This window comes from Podarcis cretensis, assembly GCF_951804945.1.
Source record: "Podarcis cretensis genome assembly, chromosome: 8".
Taxonomy (NCBI): Eukaryota; Metazoa; Chordata; class Lepidosauria; order Squamata; family Lacertidae; genus Podarcis; species Podarcis cretensis.
Window position 1 is genome coordinate 92,181,878 of NC_137177.1, and position 21,285 is coordinate 92,203,162.

General features: G+C 47.4%; 2 protein-coding genes across 2 annotated transcripts; one reads left to right on the top strand and one right to left on the bottom strand.

Moving 5' to 3' along the window:
* COX5B (cytochrome c oxidase subunit 5B) lies at positions 1-2,811 on the top strand. Its single transcript, XM_079987979.1, has 4 exons — positions 1-211; positions 941-1,011; positions 1,973-2,072; positions 2,581-2,811. The coding sequence occupies exons 1-4, from the start codon at positions 94-96 to the stop codon at positions 2,688-2,690; spliced, it is 399 nt and encodes a 132-aa protein (XP_079844105.1). The 5' UTR covers positions 1-93; the 3' UTR covers positions 2,691-2,811.
* Positions 2,812-6,457: 3,646 nt separating this feature from the next.
* ACTR1B (actin related protein 1B) lies at positions 6,458-20,811 on the bottom strand. The gene is made up of 11 exons (XM_079989012.1): positions 20,654-20,811; positions 16,172-16,236; positions 15,917-15,992; positions 13,747-13,872; positions 12,265-12,389; positions 11,638-11,854; positions 10,679-10,771; positions 10,223-10,397; positions 8,259-8,320; positions 7,835-7,875; positions 6,458-7,387 (listed from the first exon to the last, which is right to left on the bottom strand). The coding sequence occupies exons 1-11, from the start codon at positions 20,699-20,701 to the stop codon at positions 7,285-7,287; spliced, it is 1,131 nt and encodes a 376-aa protein (XP_079845138.1). The 5' UTR covers positions 20,702-20,811; the 3' UTR covers positions 6,458-7,284.
* Between the last annotated feature and the right edge of the window lie 474 nt (positions 20,812-21,285).

The window sequence follows — 21,285 nt, forward strand, 5'->3', positions numbered from 1 at the left end:
CTTAGGCGGCGAAGTGAAGGGCAGGAAGCGGAAGAGATCCTGTGGGGAGGCTGCCTCTCTGCGCCTCTCTCTCGCTCTGCTGTGAGGGTTGCCATGGCGTCAAGGTTACTGCGGGTGTGCGGGGCCCTGCGAGGCCTCAGCGCGGGCCGGAGTCCCCTGGGCCGGGGGCCGCTGCGCCTGACGGGGGCCGCCCGCTCCATGGGCGCCGGAGGTGAGCGGAGCTTGCTGGGGTCTCTCGGCCGCGGCTGCCACGGGGCCGCCCTGGCCCGGCCGCCTTGGTCTCCCCGGGAAGATGCGCGGGGAAGGCGGGCAGAAACAGGGACGACCCTCACGCTTCTCCAGGGTCGCCTCCTGCCAAGGGACCCAGCGACTTTTACCTTGCCGTTTTATATTGCTTCCGTTTTCAGTTTCCTAAAAGTAGTACAGTATAGGAGAAAGTCCCAGGTCTCCGTTTTTAATTTTGGGGGGATTTGCCGGACTGCACAAAAACCTTAAAGATGGCTCAGTCCAGAACGGAGATATTTCAAAACTAAAAATACCAATCTCTTCAGAACTTCATAGGCTTTAATATGATTTGGCGCATAAAGTTAAGTTACAAAATTTATACTTTAAGAAATGATTTAAAAATCAATGTGGTTAAAAATCCACCCCCTCCAAATGTATTAATATTTCCAAGAGCTTCCTGCAAAATTTCAACTTGGGATCTCAAAACAGATATAGGGCCTTCTCTTATACTACTTTTAGGAAACAGAAACGGAAAGCAATTTAAAATGGTATGGTAAAAGTCATTGGATCACTTGACTTGGACTGGACAAAGTGGTAAATGCCAGGGGCACAGATGCCAAGAGGCTCACTGGTAGTAAAACAAATATTTTGTGTCTTCCCTGACATAGGGAAGACTCTTTCATCCCCAACAGGTCACTGTTGTTCTCTATCCTAGGTATTCCCAGTGATGAAGAACAGGCTACAGGAATGGAGAGGAAAACCATGAAAGCTTTAGAGAAGGGGCTGGTGAGTAAAAACAAGCAAGGGAAATGACCTTTATTGATAAAACTGTGTTGTGACTGTGCTCCTTTAGTATAAATGGTAAAAAAAATGGTAACTTCCCCCAGAACACTGGCACTTTTACAGTGGTACCTTGGTTTACGAACTTAATCCGTTCCAGAAGTCTGTTCTTAAACCGAAGTGTTCTTTAACCAAAGCGTGCTTTCCCATAGCAGCGGGGGACTCAGTTTACAAATGGAACACACCCAACAGGAAGCGGAACATGTTCTGCTTCCAAGGCAAAGGTCACAAACCAAAACACCTACTTCCAGGTTTGCAGCGTTCTTCATAAACTAAGCTGTTCTTAAACCAAGATACCACTGTAATTGGATCACTTAGAATACTTTAGACTTAAAAATGAATTTATTAGGTAGCAGCAACAGCCTGTCCCACTAAACATTTTCTCTCTTTATTCAGTATTCAGCTAAATGGAAATCAATTGAGTAGATCCCCCACAATAATTGACTGATGCTCGTTTTTAGTTTTTCCCCTTTTGTATCTGATTTTTTATTATTTTACTCTATTGTTTTACAATGTTGTAAACCACTGCAATATATTTTTATGATACAGCAGTATAGAACATTTTATAAATAAATAACAGTCTGGTGCTTCCATCAAATGAGAGATGGAGACTGGTTTTTATCTGCTTCATAGTACAGTACTTGAACTGAATCTGAGAAACTGTCAGGTTTGCTGGGCTGGGTGTGGTTGAGTTCATATCTTGGCTTGGAAATCAGGTATTTTAGTGACAAAATTATACAAATAGAATAACTGGCTGGAGGGGGGGGATGTCTAGGGCATTCGGCTGCAAGCTGATTTGCTGCCACAAACCTCAGGGGTGGGAAAGGCAAATAGTCAGTTACTGGGAACATGTGCAGTAATTTTTTTTGGTTTCTAAAGTGGTCTTCAACTCTCCTGCTGCTTGTAGGATCCTTACAACATGCTACCACCCAAACGATATGCTGGAACAAAGGAAGACCCCAACATCGTCCCTTCAATTACAGACAAGAGGCTTGTGGGCTGCATCTGTAAGTCTCTTAAATACAGAAATAGCTTCTGGCTTAGTGCTGTTTGTTCACATCATTTCAAGGGAACTTTCTTGTGCAGTCACTTATCTGTATATGAAATCAGTGTTGCCGGGGGGGGGGGGAAGCATCTCATTTGTGCTGAACTTCCTTTGGGTAGGCGGGAAGAATATGGCTGAAGATGTGACATGTTTGAGTTGGAACATCTGCAAAATTTGTGAAGGCAAATTGTTGGCTTGCCTGCAGATGCAGCTGAACTCTTAGACATGATCAGTGTAACAAAACAAGCCTCATAAATGGCCTCTGCCTAAAGTAGTTTCTTTAATAGCTTGAGTGGCTATTAAATTCACTCTTGGTGATTTAGTTTATTAATCAACTTTTTCTTTGTGCTTGCTCTTTTACTGAATCAACTTGCATTGCCTAGATGCAACCCCCTGTCATCATTCCTATGTACATTTTGCCAATGTGTCTGCAGTATCTTGCCTAATCTACTTTATCCCACACATTGCAGGTGAAGAGGACAACAGCACTGTGATCTGGTTCTGGCTGCACAAGGGAAATCCCCAGCGCTGCCCCTCCTGTGGAGCCCATTACAAGTTGGTTAGCTACCAATTGCCCTGATTTGGCTTCAAAGCTTTGCTGAGCTCTCAATTTATGATTTTTGGATACAGGGCTGAGTTAGGTAGCTGTTTATGTCACAATGTATCACATTCCTTGAAACCTAATAAAGTCTTTGACTCATTGTGTGAATGAATTTTCTCTTTATGGTCTAACCCAGCTGCTAAAACTAGCTGTGTGTGCCTTGGAGCTTTTTTTCTTTACTGTAGCTGCTCTTGTGCTGGAGCAAAGAGGGTGGTGGTATTCCTCCCTCCTTTTTTTGAGTGAGGTACAGCTCTTCTGGGAGGAAAATGGGTGTCACTTCTCTTGAAAGGGCAGCTGTACAAATCTACCAGCGACCTTAGTTCTTTTATCTCTAGATATGTGAGCTTTCTAATTTTTAGCATTCTAAAGCTGAACAGACACTACTTACAACCAGTTTGATAGCACACTAATGTAGATAAATAGGTACCACTGTGGCGGGAAATTAAACAATGTTTCCATGTGCTCTGGCTTGTCAGTGTCCCGTTGCACCAGAAGCGGTTTAGTCCTGCTGGCAAACACTGGCTTCTTCGGCCTGAAAGCGAGATGAGCACCATGCCCCGTAGTTGCCTTTAACTGGACTTAAACATCCAGGGGTCCTTTACCTTTACTTTTACCTTACAGACCAATTTAGCCTAGCCTCCAGGAACCAGGAGGAGAAAATGTGCTAGCTAACTGATCCAAGGCTGGGAAGCAAGCAAAACTTGGTGGGAAAGTGACCCATGGCTTCAAGGGAACAGATTAGTTGGAAGAGTCATTGCTGATGCTGCTTGAAAGAGCAACTTAGGTTTGCGTGGGTAGATGGTTGCACTTTGGCATCCAGCAATATATCTTAAGCTCAAGCCATTTCCCCATTTCTCTTGCTTCAGAGAACATTCTCCAAAATTATGACATACTTAAGCAGTCCCTATGGAAGATTGAAAACATTCTTCATTAAGACTGGGTTCTTGGCCAAGCATGTGGTCACATTAACAGTACAAGCCATCTTTGTCTTGTAGGGATTGTTCAAACCCTAGTCCTGCATCAAGATTCCTGCAGTATTCAGCTGGGCTGTTCCAGGAAGGCCACATTACCACCCCTACAAAAGAGAGGTTCCCATGGCTCATGCATGTCTCGGAGAAGCCCCTCTCCCATTACTTAAGTAATCTTTCTAAAGCTCCATGAAAATGCAGGTTCCTTTCCTTCAACCTCTTTGTGTCTTCATTAAAATTCTTCCAGAACCACAAAAGCAGAGGATGTATCTTGTCTAGCACAATTTTCCTCATTTGTTCCTAGTTTCCTTTTCCCAGTAAAGGGTTTTTAGGCATTTTTGCCCATGTGAACATCTCCGTCTGCCACAATATAATCTGTGCAGCTTGGTTTGAAACTGCATATAGCCTATCACAGCTGTAAGAGATTCTGGCTCCCCAGCATGTTTTCCACATACAGTAGCCTATGAAGCTACTGACAAGCATGAACCCCTTTTAATAATTTATAATAATAATAATTTATTATTTGTACCCCGCCCATCTGGCTGCGTTTCCCCTGCCACTCTGGGCGGCTTCCACAGAAAACAAAAATACACTAAAGTATCACACATTAAAAAGTTCCTGAACAGGGCTGCCTTAAGATGTCTTCTGAATGTTAAGGTAAAGGTACCCCTGCCCGTACAGGCCAGTCTTGACAGACTCTGGGGTTGTGCGCCCATCTCACTTAAGAGGCCAGGGGCCAGCGCTGTCCGGAGACACTTCCGGGTCACGTGGCCAGCGTGACATCGCTGCTCTGGCGAGCCAGAGCCGCACACGGAAACGCCGTTTACCTTCCCGCTGGTAAGCGGTCCCTATTTATCTACTTGCACCCGGAGGTGCTTTCGAACTGCTAGGTTGGCAGGCGCTGGGACCGAGCAGCGGAAGCGCACCCCGCCGCAGGGATTTGAACCGCCGACCTTTCGATCGGCAAGCCCTAGGCACTGAGGCTTTAACCCACAGCGCCACCTGCGTCCCTCTTCTGAATGTTAGGTAGTTGTTTATCACTTTGACATCTGATGGGAGGGCTTTCCACAAGGCGGACACCACTATCGAGAAGGCCCTCTGCCTGGTTCCCTGTAGCTTTGCTTCTCGCAATGAGGGAACTGCCAGAAGGCCCTCGGCGCTGGACCTCAGTGTCCGGGCAGAACGATGGGGGTGGAGACGCTCCTTCAGGTATACAGGCTGTTTAGGGCTTTAAAGGTCAACTCCAGCACTTTGAATTGTGCTCGGAAACGTACTGGGAAACGTACTTTTAAGCAGTTTACACCAAAACACACCTTTCATATGTGTAGACAAGGCTTTTGTCTACACATATGGTTGTATTTTCACCTTGCTTTCTCTTCAGCAGTTCAAAGCAGCTTTTTACCTGTTTTGGTGCAATGTCTACTGAAAAGGCAGAGGGATCAGTATCGGATATTTGTAGAGCCATTTTGTCCATTAGCCACCTATCTCTTGACCACAGTCCTTGCTCCAACCCTTCACCTTTTCAAAAACATGCACTGGTAAATTTAGCCCTATGTGTTCCTAGTATATATTGGGGTCCACAGAAGTCTCCTGCCTGCGTTCTTGTAGGCACTGTTCCCAATTAGTCACAGTAAAGACACCACACCACCTTTGAGCAATGACAGCAGTCTGAGACCCATGCAAAGCCACTGGCTGTTAATTTATAATTATTACTATAATGAATTTACAAAATAAAAATACAGGCAACTGTGTTATTGTACATTGCAGCCCGAGGGGGGGGGTGTATAGTTTTTTGGAGGGTGGGGGGCTTTGCTCTTGCCTCCATTTGGTATAAGATCACGATAGGTCGATAAGATGGAGAAGCCAATATACACACACTTGGAGGGGTGGAGCCATGGGCCCACCAGTCAACAGGGGGTCTCTTAAATTAATTCATTTCCTTTAAAAAAAAGTTTTTAACCCTTTCCAGTCCAAGGCTACAAAGAGCATCTATTTTTGCAATGCACCTGGAGTCAGCAGAAGGCAGCTGAGTAGCTTCCCATCATCTTAGCTCTTGTATATACTTTGGCTGCCACAGGACAGTCCTCCTCCCATGTTCTGCAATCCCACCCAGTGCGATTCTCTACATACCCAGCATGGCCTGGCAATTTTTAATGGAACAGCAGCAGAATCGGGACCTTAGGTCAAGCCTATGCACATCAGAGAGTCTGTGAACAAGGAGGCGCAGCCACCGTTCCCTACAGGGAGCAGAAGGATAAAAGGGATGCAGGGAGAGGGGAGTACAGCCCAGTGAGAGGAGCAGGCACTCCCAAGAGGGGCAAGCTGAAGATGCAGGGCGCACCTGTAAGTGTGGTAGCTTAAAAGACAGACAGGTGAGAGTATTCCTCCTTATCTTCCCCCTGACTCGGACTCCAGCAGAGTGCTAGGCCTGGAGAAAGGATTTGCAGGCCCCTCCAACTGCAGTCATCCCATCCTGTCTTGTCCAATAGCCAGTTCGCAACATTCTCTTGCATGACATGAGCAGATCAACTCTCAAAAGGGGGAAGCACAGACCATCTTCTTCCTCCTCCTCCTCCTCCTCCTCCTCCTCTGCCATCACAGGTAGTCCCTTCGAAGCTGGCTAGGCCACACTGCAGAAGCCACCAGGCCCAGAAGATGTCGCGGCTGGACTCTTCTATCTCCTGCTGCCTCACAGACTTCTAACCGAAACTAACAGCATGCTGACCCTACTCCCCTGGGACTGGACAGGGCAGAGACGGTGGGGAGAGACCCCTGCCCTATTTCCCTTCCTATACCTCTTCCTCCAAGAGGTAACCAAGATCCTCTTTCTTACCAAATCTGGCAGTCCATGAGAGCGGGGCGGGTGGGCTGCCCTGAGGCAAGAGTTCCTCAGCACTCCTTGAAACACCTTGGCACTGAGCCCTGAGTGAGGCCCTGCCAGGAGGACCTCTCCGAGAAGCAGGCTGAAGACTGCTTGGCAGACACGGCCATTCAAAAGGCAGGGGAACTTGAGGGGAACAATAGCACCTCCTGGCCTACACCTTTCCTATGCTTTAGGCAGGCAATGCAGCTGCCCCAGGCAGTCACATCAACAAACAGATTTATTCCTTTTGGGGGGCATCTGAACGTTTGAGATTTCCGCAACAAACCTTGGAGCAGGCAGGCAGGCACCTTTCCCTAAGGGCAGGGCAGCCAGAGGCCGCACAACAGCTCCCTGCTCAGGGAAAAAAACCAGCCTTCCTACCAGCTGACAGGCACAATGAGCACCAGGTCAAAGCAGCAGTGAAGCTCATGGAACAGATTAGAAAGTGGAATGGAGCTTGAGTTTCCTTCCTGGCTGGGGCCGCTGCCCTCCTCCACCACAGCCAAGGCCTCGAAATACAGCTGCACCTCCCTCCCAAGGGGGTGCGTGCTAGCAACATGCATCGGACAGGGCACTAAGACAGGAAAGCGTGAGGCCTGGGAGGAAGGCAGGAACTGGCCCCAGCCAGCAGGGATGCAGCAGCCCTGGACAAGTAAGGGTTAAGAGAAAAAAAGACACAACCTGGATGAGTCGCCCACAGGCACCAGCTGCCTTGCTGCTGCCCTGCCCCCCCGCCCCTGCCCTAGAATGTCTTCCGATGGATGGCCCGGCTCCCGTCCTCTTCATACTCCTTCTTGGACACCCACATCTTCTTGAACGTGTCCAGGGAGGCGAGAATAGAGCCACTGTGGGGGAAAGAGCACAGAATCAGCAGGCCTGGCCAAAGGAAGCAAGGCATGCAAACAGAGAGAAATGAAGGGCCCCCCCACCGATGCAATTGCCGCACAGAGAATGCCCACCAGAGATGGTATAACCCTCGCTCCTGATCCAGGCCATACGGCTCCACTGCCACTCACAACTTGGAGCCAGTTCATTTTCTGAAACTAACCCAAGCACAGGAGAATTTTCCAGATGGAAGAACAGGAGCTGCCTCACCCAACCCAAGTTCATGCTGCAGTATCAGGCTCCCTGTGCTGAGAAAAAGCCTCTACATCACAGCCCTCTGTTTCTGTGGAGGCCTCAGTGCACTAAGGACACCTTGACCAATTTTGTTAAGCCCAATAGGAGCACCTGATGTGAGGTGCCAGAGGGGTCAGGGGTTGTTTTCATCCCTCCCTGCAGAATGCTCTTACCCAATCCACGTAGAGTATAATCTCTCCTGAGGTGCAGAGATCTGCAAGGAAGAAAGCACAAATCAGAGACATAGCCTCCGGGGAACAAGGGTACATGCGCACACAGGAACTGCCCTTCTGAGCACCAGAGCCCAACCCCTCCTTCCACTGGAACATCACCTGCTAAGATGCAGGAAACACATTATTTCAAACATCTGGAGATCCTTGCCTTTGTAATAAGAGAATGCATCCTCCAGTACAGAGCTTAGCAACTTAAGAAAATTCAGACACTTTGTGTTTCCCTTTAAAGAGCGAGTTGCCAGCCTTCGCTGTGGAGAGTGTATTGGAAACCAGATCACTCTGCTCCTCCTGCTCCTCCTGCTCCACCCACCATGGTCACTGCACACAAACTGCCTTGGGGCCCGGAGCTCCTCCAAAGCCTCACCTTAATTTTGACATCTTTTGGAGCAAGTTTCTTCACCTCGCTGAGCAGCCGGTCTCCAAAACCTGAGGAGTTGAGAGACAAGTGAGGAAGCTTAGAGTTCAAGGAGCTGTACCATAGAGGTCAAGTATTGACTACATTTCATGTTGGTACATCCCAAACATCAGTGCCTCATCGTTCCAATGCTAATCCCAAAAAGGACTGGACACAGTTAGCTTTTCAGCATCTCTTCACAGCAGAAATGTCCCCGTCCTTCCGCCCCTTCAGAGGCCAGGTGGTGGTGGTGGCAACTTTTGTTTCCCTGGCCAGGTTTGGCAGGCACAAACTCTTCTTGTCTAGAGCTCAAGTGAAGACCTTATTCTCCGAGGCTCTTTGTGAGTGATGGATGCAAACTGCTTTCCATGATTGCTTTCTGCTATTTTATGGCTCTTTTTTATTCTTTGTTCTACCTCCCATCCTTTAGAAACTGTTTTAATGCTTTGTTCTGATATTCTCATGAATCACTCTGAATGTGTTATATAAAAAGTGGAATAGGTATTGTATAAAGTAAACACACTCGGAATCTGTAGAGAACAGGGCCTGGGGGAAGCCACAATTCTGATTCCCAAATACGACATTGAACTTGTTTCGTTAAAACAAAAAAGCCATTCACTCTCTGGCTTTCAGAAAGGGAAAAGAAAAACTAAGACAGTATTTGCCTAAGACACAAAAGCCAGAGAAAGCCTGGATGGCGTTTCTGGTAATCACTTCCCTGCATCCCACAAAAAATATTAATATTGTAATAGGGACACTGCCCTCCGCTTGGGGCAATTACAAACTTCTTGTCTTGCCTTAACATTGATTCACATGCAGTTAGATGAAACAGACTGTAGAATCCTGATCCAAGTTTGTCTGCATGTTTGTATTGTGTGCATATTCATTCCTATTCATGTACTAATATTTAGATATTTATCTAGTATCCCTGCACACTTTGGATATACTGTATACCCTGCCCCATTTAGCAGCTCGGGTGCCCATGAAGATCTACGAATCTCCAATTTAACTGCTGTGTTGGCAGATTCTGCTATAAGACAACTCACTCTGGGGAAGCGGGTGGGAAGCTTTTTGAGTCCCAGAAGTTATTTACAATTAGCCTCCATCCAAAGTTAACTGGGTTAATTTGGCCTCCACTGGAAACCTAATGTTCTACATATGCTCCTCCTCGCCACCACCTTTGGGTGTGTGGAACAGGACTCCTTTATCAATAGTGTTAAGTAATTGCTAGGGCTCCCCACAATACCAACACTATTCTTGATTTGTAGGAAACGCCAAATAAATTGGGGGTAGACCAGTAAAATTGTAGTTTTTAACACCCCTCCCTCTTCCAGGTTAACACATCTTCCTGAAGTCATCTTGCCTGAAGGGTTCCAAGATCCTGGTGCTTGATCGTCTGCAATGTACACCTGTTTTTCAGGGCAAAAATGGTCCTCCAGAGGACTGGGAAGTGCAGAGGGGACTTGGATATGTACTGACACAGGAAGAAGCAGAGACTCATCCCAAGAGTTACATGCTCGGCTGAAAGCAGGGCATGAGACTGGGTGTGCTAGAGGTTTTAACAGTGCAAGCTTTGAAGCTTTCACACAAAACAGGGCAGCAAGAGAGGGCACAGAGGAAGACTATTGTCAGAAACCCAGCCTCTTAATATCAGCACTTTGTCTCCTACACATATCAAGAGCTCACTGGAATGATACATGCTTTACATACACAAGGTCCCAAGTTCCATTCCTAGCATTCCTCAGCTAAAACAGATCTCATGTAGGATTTGACTGGCAATGGTTCTCCACAGTCTCAACCAGAGTTCATTCAGACCTCTCCCAATAAGAATAGACCATATGCAGCTAGTTGGACTACCTGACAATTCATGGTGTGAAGCAGCCTCCTCTTATAAGACAAACAAGCTCTCTACCTCTTCTGGGGAGCCCCCATACCTTTAAAAAGTGTAGATCCTCCAGACAGAACAATATTCCCAAATAATGTCCGCCGCAGGTCCATGTCAGATTTCTGAATAGCAAATGCTAGCACTTCATGGATCCCCTCGCTTTCATCTCCTATTAAGTCCGGCTGGAACAGCAGCTCAGGGGCTCGGAACCGGGATGGACCAACCTGCCAGGAAAGCCACAGTGCCAATCAAAGTAGGGCAAGGGGACAAATAAGCTCTACTTCAACCCACAACAGCTACAGCATTCAAAAGACAGTCTTTTTTGTCACTAGGGGGTTCTGCATGACTGTGAGAAGTTTGTGTCAACCACCTTCTTGTACACAGCATGAACGTTGCAAAACTTCTCCAGAAATAATTGCAAACACCTCTACTGCAAAATGCAATGTGAAGAAGCCCCAAACCTCACGATTTCCTGCAAGACCCCTTTTCCAGTTCAAAAACTTACATCTAACGTGCTTCCATCAGGCAGAGTGTACTGCACCTTCTCTGTCTCCAGGGCCTCATCCTTCTGAGGGTTGATGGACAAGTAACAAGCTCTCTGCAAGGAGGAAGGCAGCATGTGAGGCAGCGGGTACTGGAAGCCACTTGCTAGCAGCTCCACCCACCCAGGCCCACAGCGAGCTAACTGGACAGAGGACCAGAATTCAAGCCTCCCCTCTGCAGATGCACTTTCAATCATGACATAGACCAGTTATCTTGCACAATCTCATACTACAACCCAATCCAGGATAGTTCACCCAAATTAGCGAACTATCCTGGTTTTCTTGCTCTCTGCAGACAACCACATTGTCTTATTTTATGGACAGCATGTAGCAAATTGCTTCAAGAACTTCCTAGCTCCTGCATTTGTCTTCATGGCTACAGCTCTGAAAAGCAGTATACATATACCTGAGGATGGATTCAGAATGTGTGAAAAATTGACTACAGGTGGTAGCACTGCTTAAGAAGCACACAGTTTTGACTCATTAAACTCAAGAGTTGCTTGCCTCTTCAGTATATGATGGAAATGTCAAAAAGAAACCCCTGGTTCATCAGAACTTTTCTCTTTTAAGACCATTGCGACCTCAGATGTAAACTGAAAATGCACTAGTTTAAGAACCAGACTTGGCGCCATCTAGCTGGGAAGACTGTCATAGCACTGCTCAACCATATCCTCTTTCTGATTTGCAAGGCTCTTATGGAACATTCTCTGAATCAATCGGCCAGTTACTGCTCCAATTCTACAGAGGAGTGTTTAAAGATAGGGGTCACCTGGAACTAGATTTTTAACAATTTAGAGGTCTAGTCCAGTGTGCTGCTCAGTAACCAAAAACACCTTATTTAAATCCTAGGACTGTCTCTCGGCAGGAGCAGGATATCCCCCCTCCCCCATGGCAGGCATGTATTCATCTGCCCCAACCTCACCTCCTTTATTGTCTTCACGACTTCAAACTCAGCTGAGGTGTGGAAATCATAGCCCTCTTTCCGTAGCAGCAGACGGAGGTAACGGGAGACGTCTCGCCCAGCAATGTCTACGCGCATGATCGAGTGAGGCATGGCAAAGCCCTCGTAGATGGGGACCGCATGTGTCACTCCATCCCCTGCGTCCAGCACCACCCCTGTAGTGCGGCCAGTGGCGTAGCTTAGAAGGAGAGAGCAGAGGGAAACAAGAAGGGTAATTGGTTCAGGACTTCTTCAAACAACTATGGCATGCGCTCTCACAAGATGCAGTAATGGCCACCAATTTGGATGGGTAGAAAAGGGAATTAGACAAATTCATGACGGACACAGCTATGAATGGCAACTAGCCATAACAGCTTTCTACTGCACCGTCGGAGGCAGTATACTGGGAACTACAAAATGACTAAATGAGCCTTTGGCCTGATCCAACAGACAGGCTTTTCCTATGTTCTTAGTCTGGCCATGGCCCTCCAGAGCACAGGAAACAGATTAGGCTCAGAAGAGAAAAGTATCCAAAGTCTTCTGGTCATCACAGTGAAGCAATGCCAGAAGCAACCACCTCCCCAACCTTCCAGCAGGCTGGATACTCACAGGCTGAGGACAGCTTGCATGGAGATGAAAAGAGCTGGAACGTTGAAAGTCTCAAAGAAAACCTCGGCGGCCTTCTCTCGATTTTTGCTGGGGTTTAGCGGGGCTTCTGTCAGGAGAACTGGATGCTGGAAGGAAAGCAGAAAGTGACAGTCGTGGGGAAAACTGGCTGAATGCCCACATGCTATTCACTGGAGGAGGTCCACACACTCTTTCCTGGTAGCCTGCTCCAAGTTCTGCTCTGGTTTTACAAGTGATGCTCTGGTTTTACTACTAGAAGCTGTTGGCTCCTAAAATGATACACACATTAAAATGCTAAATGCAGCACATCCATTAAAACTGAGGGAACTGTTAAATGTTCTGTTGACCTTTCTATCAAACCGCTCTTCTCCAGGAATAATTTGATCCACTGATGTTGCGGAATACAGTGTCCCTCCCTCCAAGTCTCCTCAACTTCCCAGCAGACCTGCATCACAACAGCCAGAAGTGTGGCTGCTGCCTTTCTTCAGGATTAGTAAAGAACCAGCACAAGGACCCAGAGGGTGAAGCACCTTCATATCTGCCCACCCCAGAAGGAATTCAAGGTTTCCTTCTGAGAATCAACTTGCAGGGAACAACAAACATCTTTCCAGGGATAGGGTGAAGGTTTAATTATCTGTTAAGATATGCCTCTAGTTCTTTTCCCCTTGAGTTAAAGAGATTAAAAGTCCACAAGTTAAACACAGAAAATTAAGAAATTTGGCGTCTCCTTGACAGGCACCAAAAAAACACCAGCCAGAAACTATTTTCCTAGGAAGGGTTAACAGTCACAGGCCTGGAAAAGACCAGGCATGCCCTGCCAAGCTCCCAGAGGGACCACCACACTGCTGATGCAGAAAGAAGCTGGACTTTGAATGCTCATCAAGCAGTCCTCCATCCCCAACGTGAGCAAGACGGCCTCCTCAAGGCCTCCTGTGGCCGGAGAGGTTCGTACAGAAGAAGGTCATCCTCAAGGCATGAAGGATCAGACTGTGAAGGTCACCCAATGGATCAGTAATAACACTCTCCAGGACTGACAGTAGAAGATAGTCACCTTCCAGCCACATCTATCCCAAGGCTGCCTTTTGCCTCAGAGATTGTGCAGGCTCACAGCTTACAGGTGAAAGGGATTTCCACCATGTTTCCCATGACCCTATTTTGGCAGGAGGAGAGCCTGAGAGCATCATCACTCATGTTTCCTTTTGGCACTTGACCAGGCTCCGAACTGGGAAGCAAGCAAGAGAATCACAAGCCAAAGCAGCAGTACTCAACTTACTATGAGGAGGGGGGATGTAGATTTCCTTAATGAAATCCACACCTCACCCCTGGACTGCCTGCATTGTAACTGTCTAAAACAGCAGCTAAGGGGAAGTGTCACATAAAGGTACAGCAAATGCAATTTCCCAGCCCCCCACCTAATGCTAATATTCAAAGGCTGGCTAGAAGCATTGTTCTTGCAACTATTACCTCTTCTGAGAACGTCTGCAGCTGATCTTTGGAATAAACGTACTGCCAGATCCTCTCCATGTCATTCCAGTCCCGGACAATGCCGTGTTCCATGGGATACCGGATAGATAACAATCCTCTATGCTCCTGCGCAAGGAAAGAGTAAGCAATGTGTTGGAGCAAGAGCATTTTCATCAGGAGGATAATGGCATGTCCCCGGTACTCAATGGCTTTGGGGTGCAGTATCACAAGCCACAATGCTTCTGTGGGGGAGCCTGCCCCTTTGGGGATTTCTAGCTTGCTGGACTCAATGCTTTCTTTGACATACCGAGTGACACTCCCTCCGGAATGTCTTTCCTATAGAGTTTACATGTGTCCTCCTGGTTCTCTGGATGATGGACTCAAGGGCATCCTGATCAAATTTGCAGATGACACCAAACTGGGAGGGGTGGCTAACACCCCAGAGGACAGGATCACACTTCAAAACGACCTTGACAGATTAGAGAACTGGGCCAAAACAAACATGATGAATTTTAACAGGGAGAAATGTAAAGTATTGCACTTGGGCAAAAAAAATGAGAGGCACAAATACAAGATGGGTGACACCTGGCTTGAGAGCAGTACATGTGAAAAGGATCTAGGAGTCTTGGTTGACCACAAACTTGACATGAGCCAACAGTGTGATGCGGCAGCTAAAAAAGCCAATGCAATTCTGGGCTGCATCAATAGGAGTATAGCATCTAGATCAAGGGAAGTAATAGTGCCACTGTATTCTGCTCTGGTCAGACCTCACCTGGAGTACTGTGTCCAGTTCTGGGCACCACAGTTCAAGAAGGACACTGACAAACTGGAACGTGTCCAGAGGAGGGCAACCAAAATGGTCAAAGGCCTGGAAACGATGCCTTATGAGGAACGGCTAAGGGAGCTGGGCATGTTTAGCCTGGAGAAGAGGAGGTTAAGGGGTGATACGATAGCCATGTTCAAATATATAAAAGGATGTCACATAGAGGAGGGAGAAAGGTTGTTTTCTGCTGCTCCAGAGAAGCGGACACAGAGCAATGGCTCCAAACTACAAGTAAGAAGATTCCACCTAAACATTAGGAAGAACTTCCTGACAGTAAGAGCTGTTCGACAGTGGAATTTGCTGCCAAGGAGTGTGGTGGAGTCTCCTTCTTTGGAGGTCTTTAAGCAGAGGCTTGACAACCATATGTCAGGAGTGCTCTGATGGTGTTTCCTGCTTGGCAGGGGGTTGGACTCGATGGCCCTTGTGGTCTCTTCCAACTCTATGATTCTATGCACTCCACCAGGATGGCGTTATCACCACTATATCAGTGCTGTCTGCTAAGACCTAGCACTCTGGTTTGCCCATCTTGGCCAGGAGTCTTCTAACCTTAGAGCTTGCACACATCTGGACAGGCTCTCTCTTCCAAGTCTCTTGCATTTTAACTGTGGTGCTTTGGTCTCTCTGAGCTGCCATCCTGTGCCCCTGCACTCACAGTGCCTTGTTCTATGCCACCCCATTTAAATTTTCATCAATTTTATGTTCTTCATCCTAAGGGAGATTTGTTCTGAGCCAGACCCTCCTCCGCTCCTGTCAGCCCCCCACCACACAATGCCAATCAGTTTTAAAACTGCTCTGCCACCTTTTTTCATTTTGGGCACCAGCAGTCTGTTTCTATCCTGGCTCAAGTGGAGCCTGTCCCTTTTGTACAGGCCTGGCTTCCCTCACAATATTCCCCAATGCCCAACAAATCCAACTCCTCCTCTCGACACCACTGACTCATCCACTCATTGAAACTACAAAGTTAGTCCTGCACATGGAACCAGTAGCATTTCAGAGAAAGTTACATTGGAGGTCCCAGCCTCCAGCATCCTACCAGCGACCAGTATTAATACCAGTATTAATACCAACATGCGCCACTAGCTCCTCCCCAGCACTCTCTACTAGGCTATCTAGGCAATGTGCAACACCCACAACCTTTGCAGCAGGCAGGCATGTATATCCATCACACTCCCAATTATCTATGTTCTTAATGATCTTTCTACTTTAAGTTGGACTTTGTTAGCTACAACCCTACGGGATTACAGCTACAAAATGTTTCTGTCAAACGCAAAGGGAACACACACAAAATAGGGAGTCAACACCCCCCCCTCTCCCCCCAAACACACACAGAGGCAATGTGGACTTTACCTCTGCTTTGGGTCCAATGAAAAGGTCTCCTTCCAGTGCCCCAGCCATAACCCGGACATGTTTTGGACGGCCCACACTGACAAGAAAAAAGAGACTGGTTATCTGTCTACACTGCCAGGTTGAGTGTTACGAACCATGGCAAGTGAATTTAAAACAAAACAAAAACAAAGCCTCACTAAGCACATATTGTCTTCAAAAAACTACCACACTTTATTATTGATGAGGCAATCAATCAAATATCACAGCAACACTCACTAGTTTGGGAAGCAGTATTTGGGGATCTGATCTCCAGCAAAACCAGCCTTCACCACACCGGAACCCTGAAGAAAGAAGAAAAACCAGTTAAGAGAGAAAGGGAAAAGACTTTCAGTGCAAGACAAAGTCTGAGAACATTTCCTAAAACTCATGAGGAGTTTTGGGTTTAAGTCACCTTTCAGCTTCTATTTAGTTCCTGAGTCACCACAGATTGAAAGATAACATGCACATAACTTGCAAAGCACTTGAGGCATACAAATGCCTCACATAAGTCCTTTCCTTCCAACATTACCAATGGGAAGGACCATAACTCAGTGACTGACTCCATGCTTCACACAGCATGCTGAAGTCCCTGGAATCTCCATTACGCAAAAGGCTGGGGATGATCATGGCCTGAGAATCCAGAGAACATTACTAGCCAGAGATGACAGTTCTGGGATACGGGGTATGAGGTAGCATCATATGTTTTTCATGAGTAGGGTTTAGTACCAAAATTCCTAGCCTGCTGGTAAAACCAAACCACTCTGTAAAACCAAAGCCAAGGCCCATACCAATTACAACCCCATGGGGGCATAGACTGTGGCCGCCCACAGCTTCCTCCAAGCCAAATGAAAGGCAATTAAAAGAGGAAGGGCTGCAGACAAGATTAAGAGATCTGAGATCAGAGGTCTGCCTCCAAAACCCTGGAAACCCTGATTAGATGGCCCGATGGCCCCACTCCCAAAGGGTCAAAATCACTGCTTCATCTCAGAAATGTGGAAGCCAAGGCAGAGGGAGTGCAGGGAAATAACTTCCCATGGCGCAAGAATCCAAACCAAGAATAGAAGTTGAGCCTGATTTTCTTTCAGTCACATGATTTGCCTCTTAGTTCTCCAGGCCAATGACAAAGATTCCCAATGGCTGTGTAGAAAGGCAGCCAGTCCCCCCACGATTCAGCACCTTCTATGAATGAAAAGAGAACAAGTGCCCCCCCAAAAGTGAATAGCGGTCAGTGAAAAACCCTACTGTGCCCACCCTGGAGGATCATGTAGCAGCTCAGCTGACTAGTCTTGCCAGCCTCCAAAAGCAGCTATGAGGCTGGGCTGCTCTCATTCCTGTTCCTAATTATTTCTTCGCAGCATGAATAAGCAAGTCTCTTTCACAGACACACCCCAGCAATGGGCATAAACAGGCCAAAGACCTTTACACGGAAAACAGTCCGAAGACAAGAGCTATCGGAATACAAGAGCCATCAGCAAAGTCACTTTCCTAGAAAATCCAATGCGAGACACTTCTTCTGTGTTCCTCTTCTTGTACTTGCCCTATTCTTGTACTTGTACTTTTATCCGAAAGGAACATGGGGAGCCTGGAAACATTGCAGACAGGGAATTCTCCAGGCACCTTTCCATTTCCAAGACTATGAATGCTCCTACAAGTTATATCTTCAACAAACATACCCCCAAACAGCTAAAAATAGTTTTTAAAAGAGTACAGAAAACAAGTTTAAAAGCAATAAATACAAAATTAATACCGAAGGCAGAGAGCTTTTTGTCTACCTGGAAAACTTTTCAAAACAAAAATGTATTCCATTGTTTCTGGAAAGTACAGCTAGTGAGCACATGTCATCTCAAAGCTGAAGAATGGACTCCAGATGGCAGTACTTTGGAAAATCCAGAGTTTGGTCAGTATATACAAGGATTCTTTCAGGCAAAATTTGCCTTTATAGTGTTGGAAACCATCGCTAGACAGCGATCAGACAAAAAAGAGGACATCCACAGTTTTGCCACCGCATTACATCGCATCTCCACCTCTGACAAGATTCAATACCTACACAATTTTTCTCCATACATGACATGCATATGCAGTGGAAAATTTTCTGTGAAAACAAATCCAAACTGGAAAATTTTCTGAAAATATTTCCAATCTTTATTTTTCTGGGGTACATTTTCCATTCATAAGGTCTTTAGCAATAATGAATAGATGATAACTGCAAATATAATCATCATCATCATCCACCCATCTGACTGAGTTGCTCCAGCACTCTGGGCGGCTTTCAACAAAACATAAAACACAGTAAAACATCGAACATTTAAAAATTCCCTATACAGGGCTGCCTGCAGATGTCTTCTAAAAGTCATATAATTGTTTATTTCTTTGACATCTGATGGGGGGGGGCATTCCACAAGGAGGGGCCACTACTGAGAAGCCCTTCTGGCTGGTTCCCTTTACTTCTCACAGTGAGGAGCATCTCAACCAGGGTCACTGAAAGTGATTGATATTGACCCCTCTAGGAACAATGGGGCTATGCAGGGTTTGAATAGAGACATTGGGTCTGGAATGACCCTGGGGTGGAAAAGAAGTTTATGAGCTATGGTGCAAAAAAATCAGAAATTCAGAGTCTCAGAAATAAAGGGCATGGTATGGTATACAAGGTATGGTATCATTATTTTTTGCATTTGTTTTCCTTCTTTATTTTTTACATATTATGATTCCTACAAACGGTGAATGCAAGAGTAGTAAGTGACAATATAGTTAAGCCTTCAAGTAAGCTGGCTGAGGTGACCTACCTAAGTGGCAGATTTCCGGCTGCCGTTTATATTGTGGGATGTGACATCCGATGCTGCTCAAGCAATGGGGCTTCACCTTCTTCTCCTCTCCACTTGTCGCCCATGTGCCCTCAAAATCTGCTCTGGATGGCTACAGCAGTGTTTGGAGGGTTGAGGAGGTGGGAAAAGGATAAATTCCCACTGCATGAGTGGAAGTCCACTCCCACAATGTTGGGTTCCACCCACTATATTCTTACAAAGTGTTGGTGCTGACCTTTAAAGCCCTAAATGGCCTCGGTCCTGTATACCTGAAGGAGCATCTCCACCCCTATCATTCTGCCCGGACACTGAGGTCTAGCACCGATGGCCTTCTGGCGGTTCTTTCATTGCGAGAAATGAAGTTACAGAGAACCAGGTGGAGGGCCTTCTTGGTAGTTGCGTCCGCCCTGTGGAATGCCCTCCCACCGGATGTCAAGGAAATAAACAACTATCTGACTTTTAGAAGACATCCGAAGGCAGTTCTGCTTAGGGAAAATTTTTATGTCTAATGTTTTACAATTTTTTATGTGCTGTAAGCCGCCAAGAGTGGCTGAGGAAACCCAGCCAGATGGGTGGGATACAAATAATAAAATTATTATTACTACTACTACGAAGCTGTATGCCGGCTCCCTTGGCCAATAAAGCGAGATGAGCGCCGCAACCCCGGAGTTGATTGTGACTGGACCTAATGGTCAGGGGTCCCTTTACCTTACTACTAATACTACGACTACTACTACTACTAATATGGAGAGGAAAGATGCTGCTAAGAATGCCAAGTGCTAAGAATGCAAAGTTACTTTTAGTCCTAATCACCAAAAGCTAGTATCAACAACAAAGTTATTACACAACTTAATAACTAAGCATGATAACTTCTTAATAGAATGTGCTGTACAACAGCAATAACGGCAACAATAGCACTATAAGGAATGGTTTAGTAATGATTGTTAATACAATTCAGACTTAAGTATTATTTTGTAAAACAAACAGAAGTGTCATGACAATCCTCCAGATTCAATTCCCATAGCAGATATTGGAGTTCCTGTTGTGAAGACAAAAATCCTAGATCCTTCTTAGTCCAATTCTCTCTCTCCAGACTTTCAGGCAGAGACCCTTTCCAATCATTTGCTAACTTGATCCTTTTAACAGGAATTCAAACCTGGTTTTAAAGAATGCATGTAAAGCAAGGGGTTTCCCAACACTATAAATGCAATTTACTGTTTTAATGATTTTATGTGTCTTGCTTTGCAATCCTTACCTTGAAAACATCTAAAACAAAAAATAAATATGTTACATGACCATGATGGCTATATGCCATTTTCAGGATCTGAGTCCCCTCAACTCTTCAGCACTGGAGATCAGGAGAGCTAGTCCCTTCAGGACTTGCTTGTTGGCTTGAAGAGAAAAGCCCGGGGCAGCCCAAAAGGCGGCTCCCTCAGACAGTGTTGACTACACCTCCTAGCAGCCCTTACCCGTTGCAGTCCCACAACACCCCATTTCCCCCTCCCCAGAGAGGCCCTGGCCCTGAGCTAGCAGATGCTGCTGCTGCTGCTGTTCTCAAGTCTGGCGGGCGGCGGCGGCTCCCGGGAGGGAAGCGGGGCCCCGTCCTCGGCTCCTGCTCTCTTCGGGCAGCAGCAGCAGCAGCAGCAGCAACAAGGCCCTCCGCCCCCACCTCACAAGGGGCACGGAATAACAGCAGCCCGGGCTGCGAGCAGCGCCTTTTCTTTTGAGCGGGGCCCGATGGCCCGCTCCTTCTCCGAGGCTGAGGGGGGTTCAGGCCCGCGCTGGCCTTTCTGGAGCCGACTCAAGGGAGCAGGGCGCCCGGGCCTCGCCGGGCCTCGCCCGCCAGCGCAGGCCCCCAGGCCCCACCCGGACCCGGACCCGCTCCTCCGCCGCCGCCGCCGCCGCCCGCCCCGCTTACGTTGTCAATCACCACGGGCTGGTTGGCGATGATATCGTAGGACTCCATGGCCGGGGCCGCCGCCGCGGGGCCAAGCCGGGCCCAGGACTCCGCGATGCGCCGCCGCCGCCGCCGCTGCCGCTGCCGTGGCCCGGGAACCACCACCCAGTGCGGCGCAACCCAGCCCGCTGCCCGTGTCCGCCGCGGAGGGAGGCGGGACCAAGCGTCGCTTCACGCTCCCTCGCCCAATCGGAACCCCCGACAGCCGCCCCGGGTGCGGCTCCGGCCTTGACAGCTGCCAAGCTATTGGCCCGCTCGGCTGCGGGGGGGCGGGTCTTCCGCATCAAGCTTAGTGGAGCGGGCACGCTGCGGGAGGGAGCGGGGAAGGGGGAGTGATGTCATAGCGCGACTCTTAAAGGGCCAGAGGCGCGGCTTTGCTCCCCGCCCTGATCTGCCTGAGGCGAGTCCGCATTGGGTGTTGCGGCTGCCTCCTCGGAAGTAAATCCCGGGGGGAAACATAAGAGTTTGCTTTCATGGAAATATGCTGAGGCCTGGATTGTGAATGGGTAGTCGAGTGAGCTTTACCGGCGACGCGCTCACACGTTACGTGTTGATGCAGCCCTTGACAAAGTATATATGATAAAGGAGGTCAG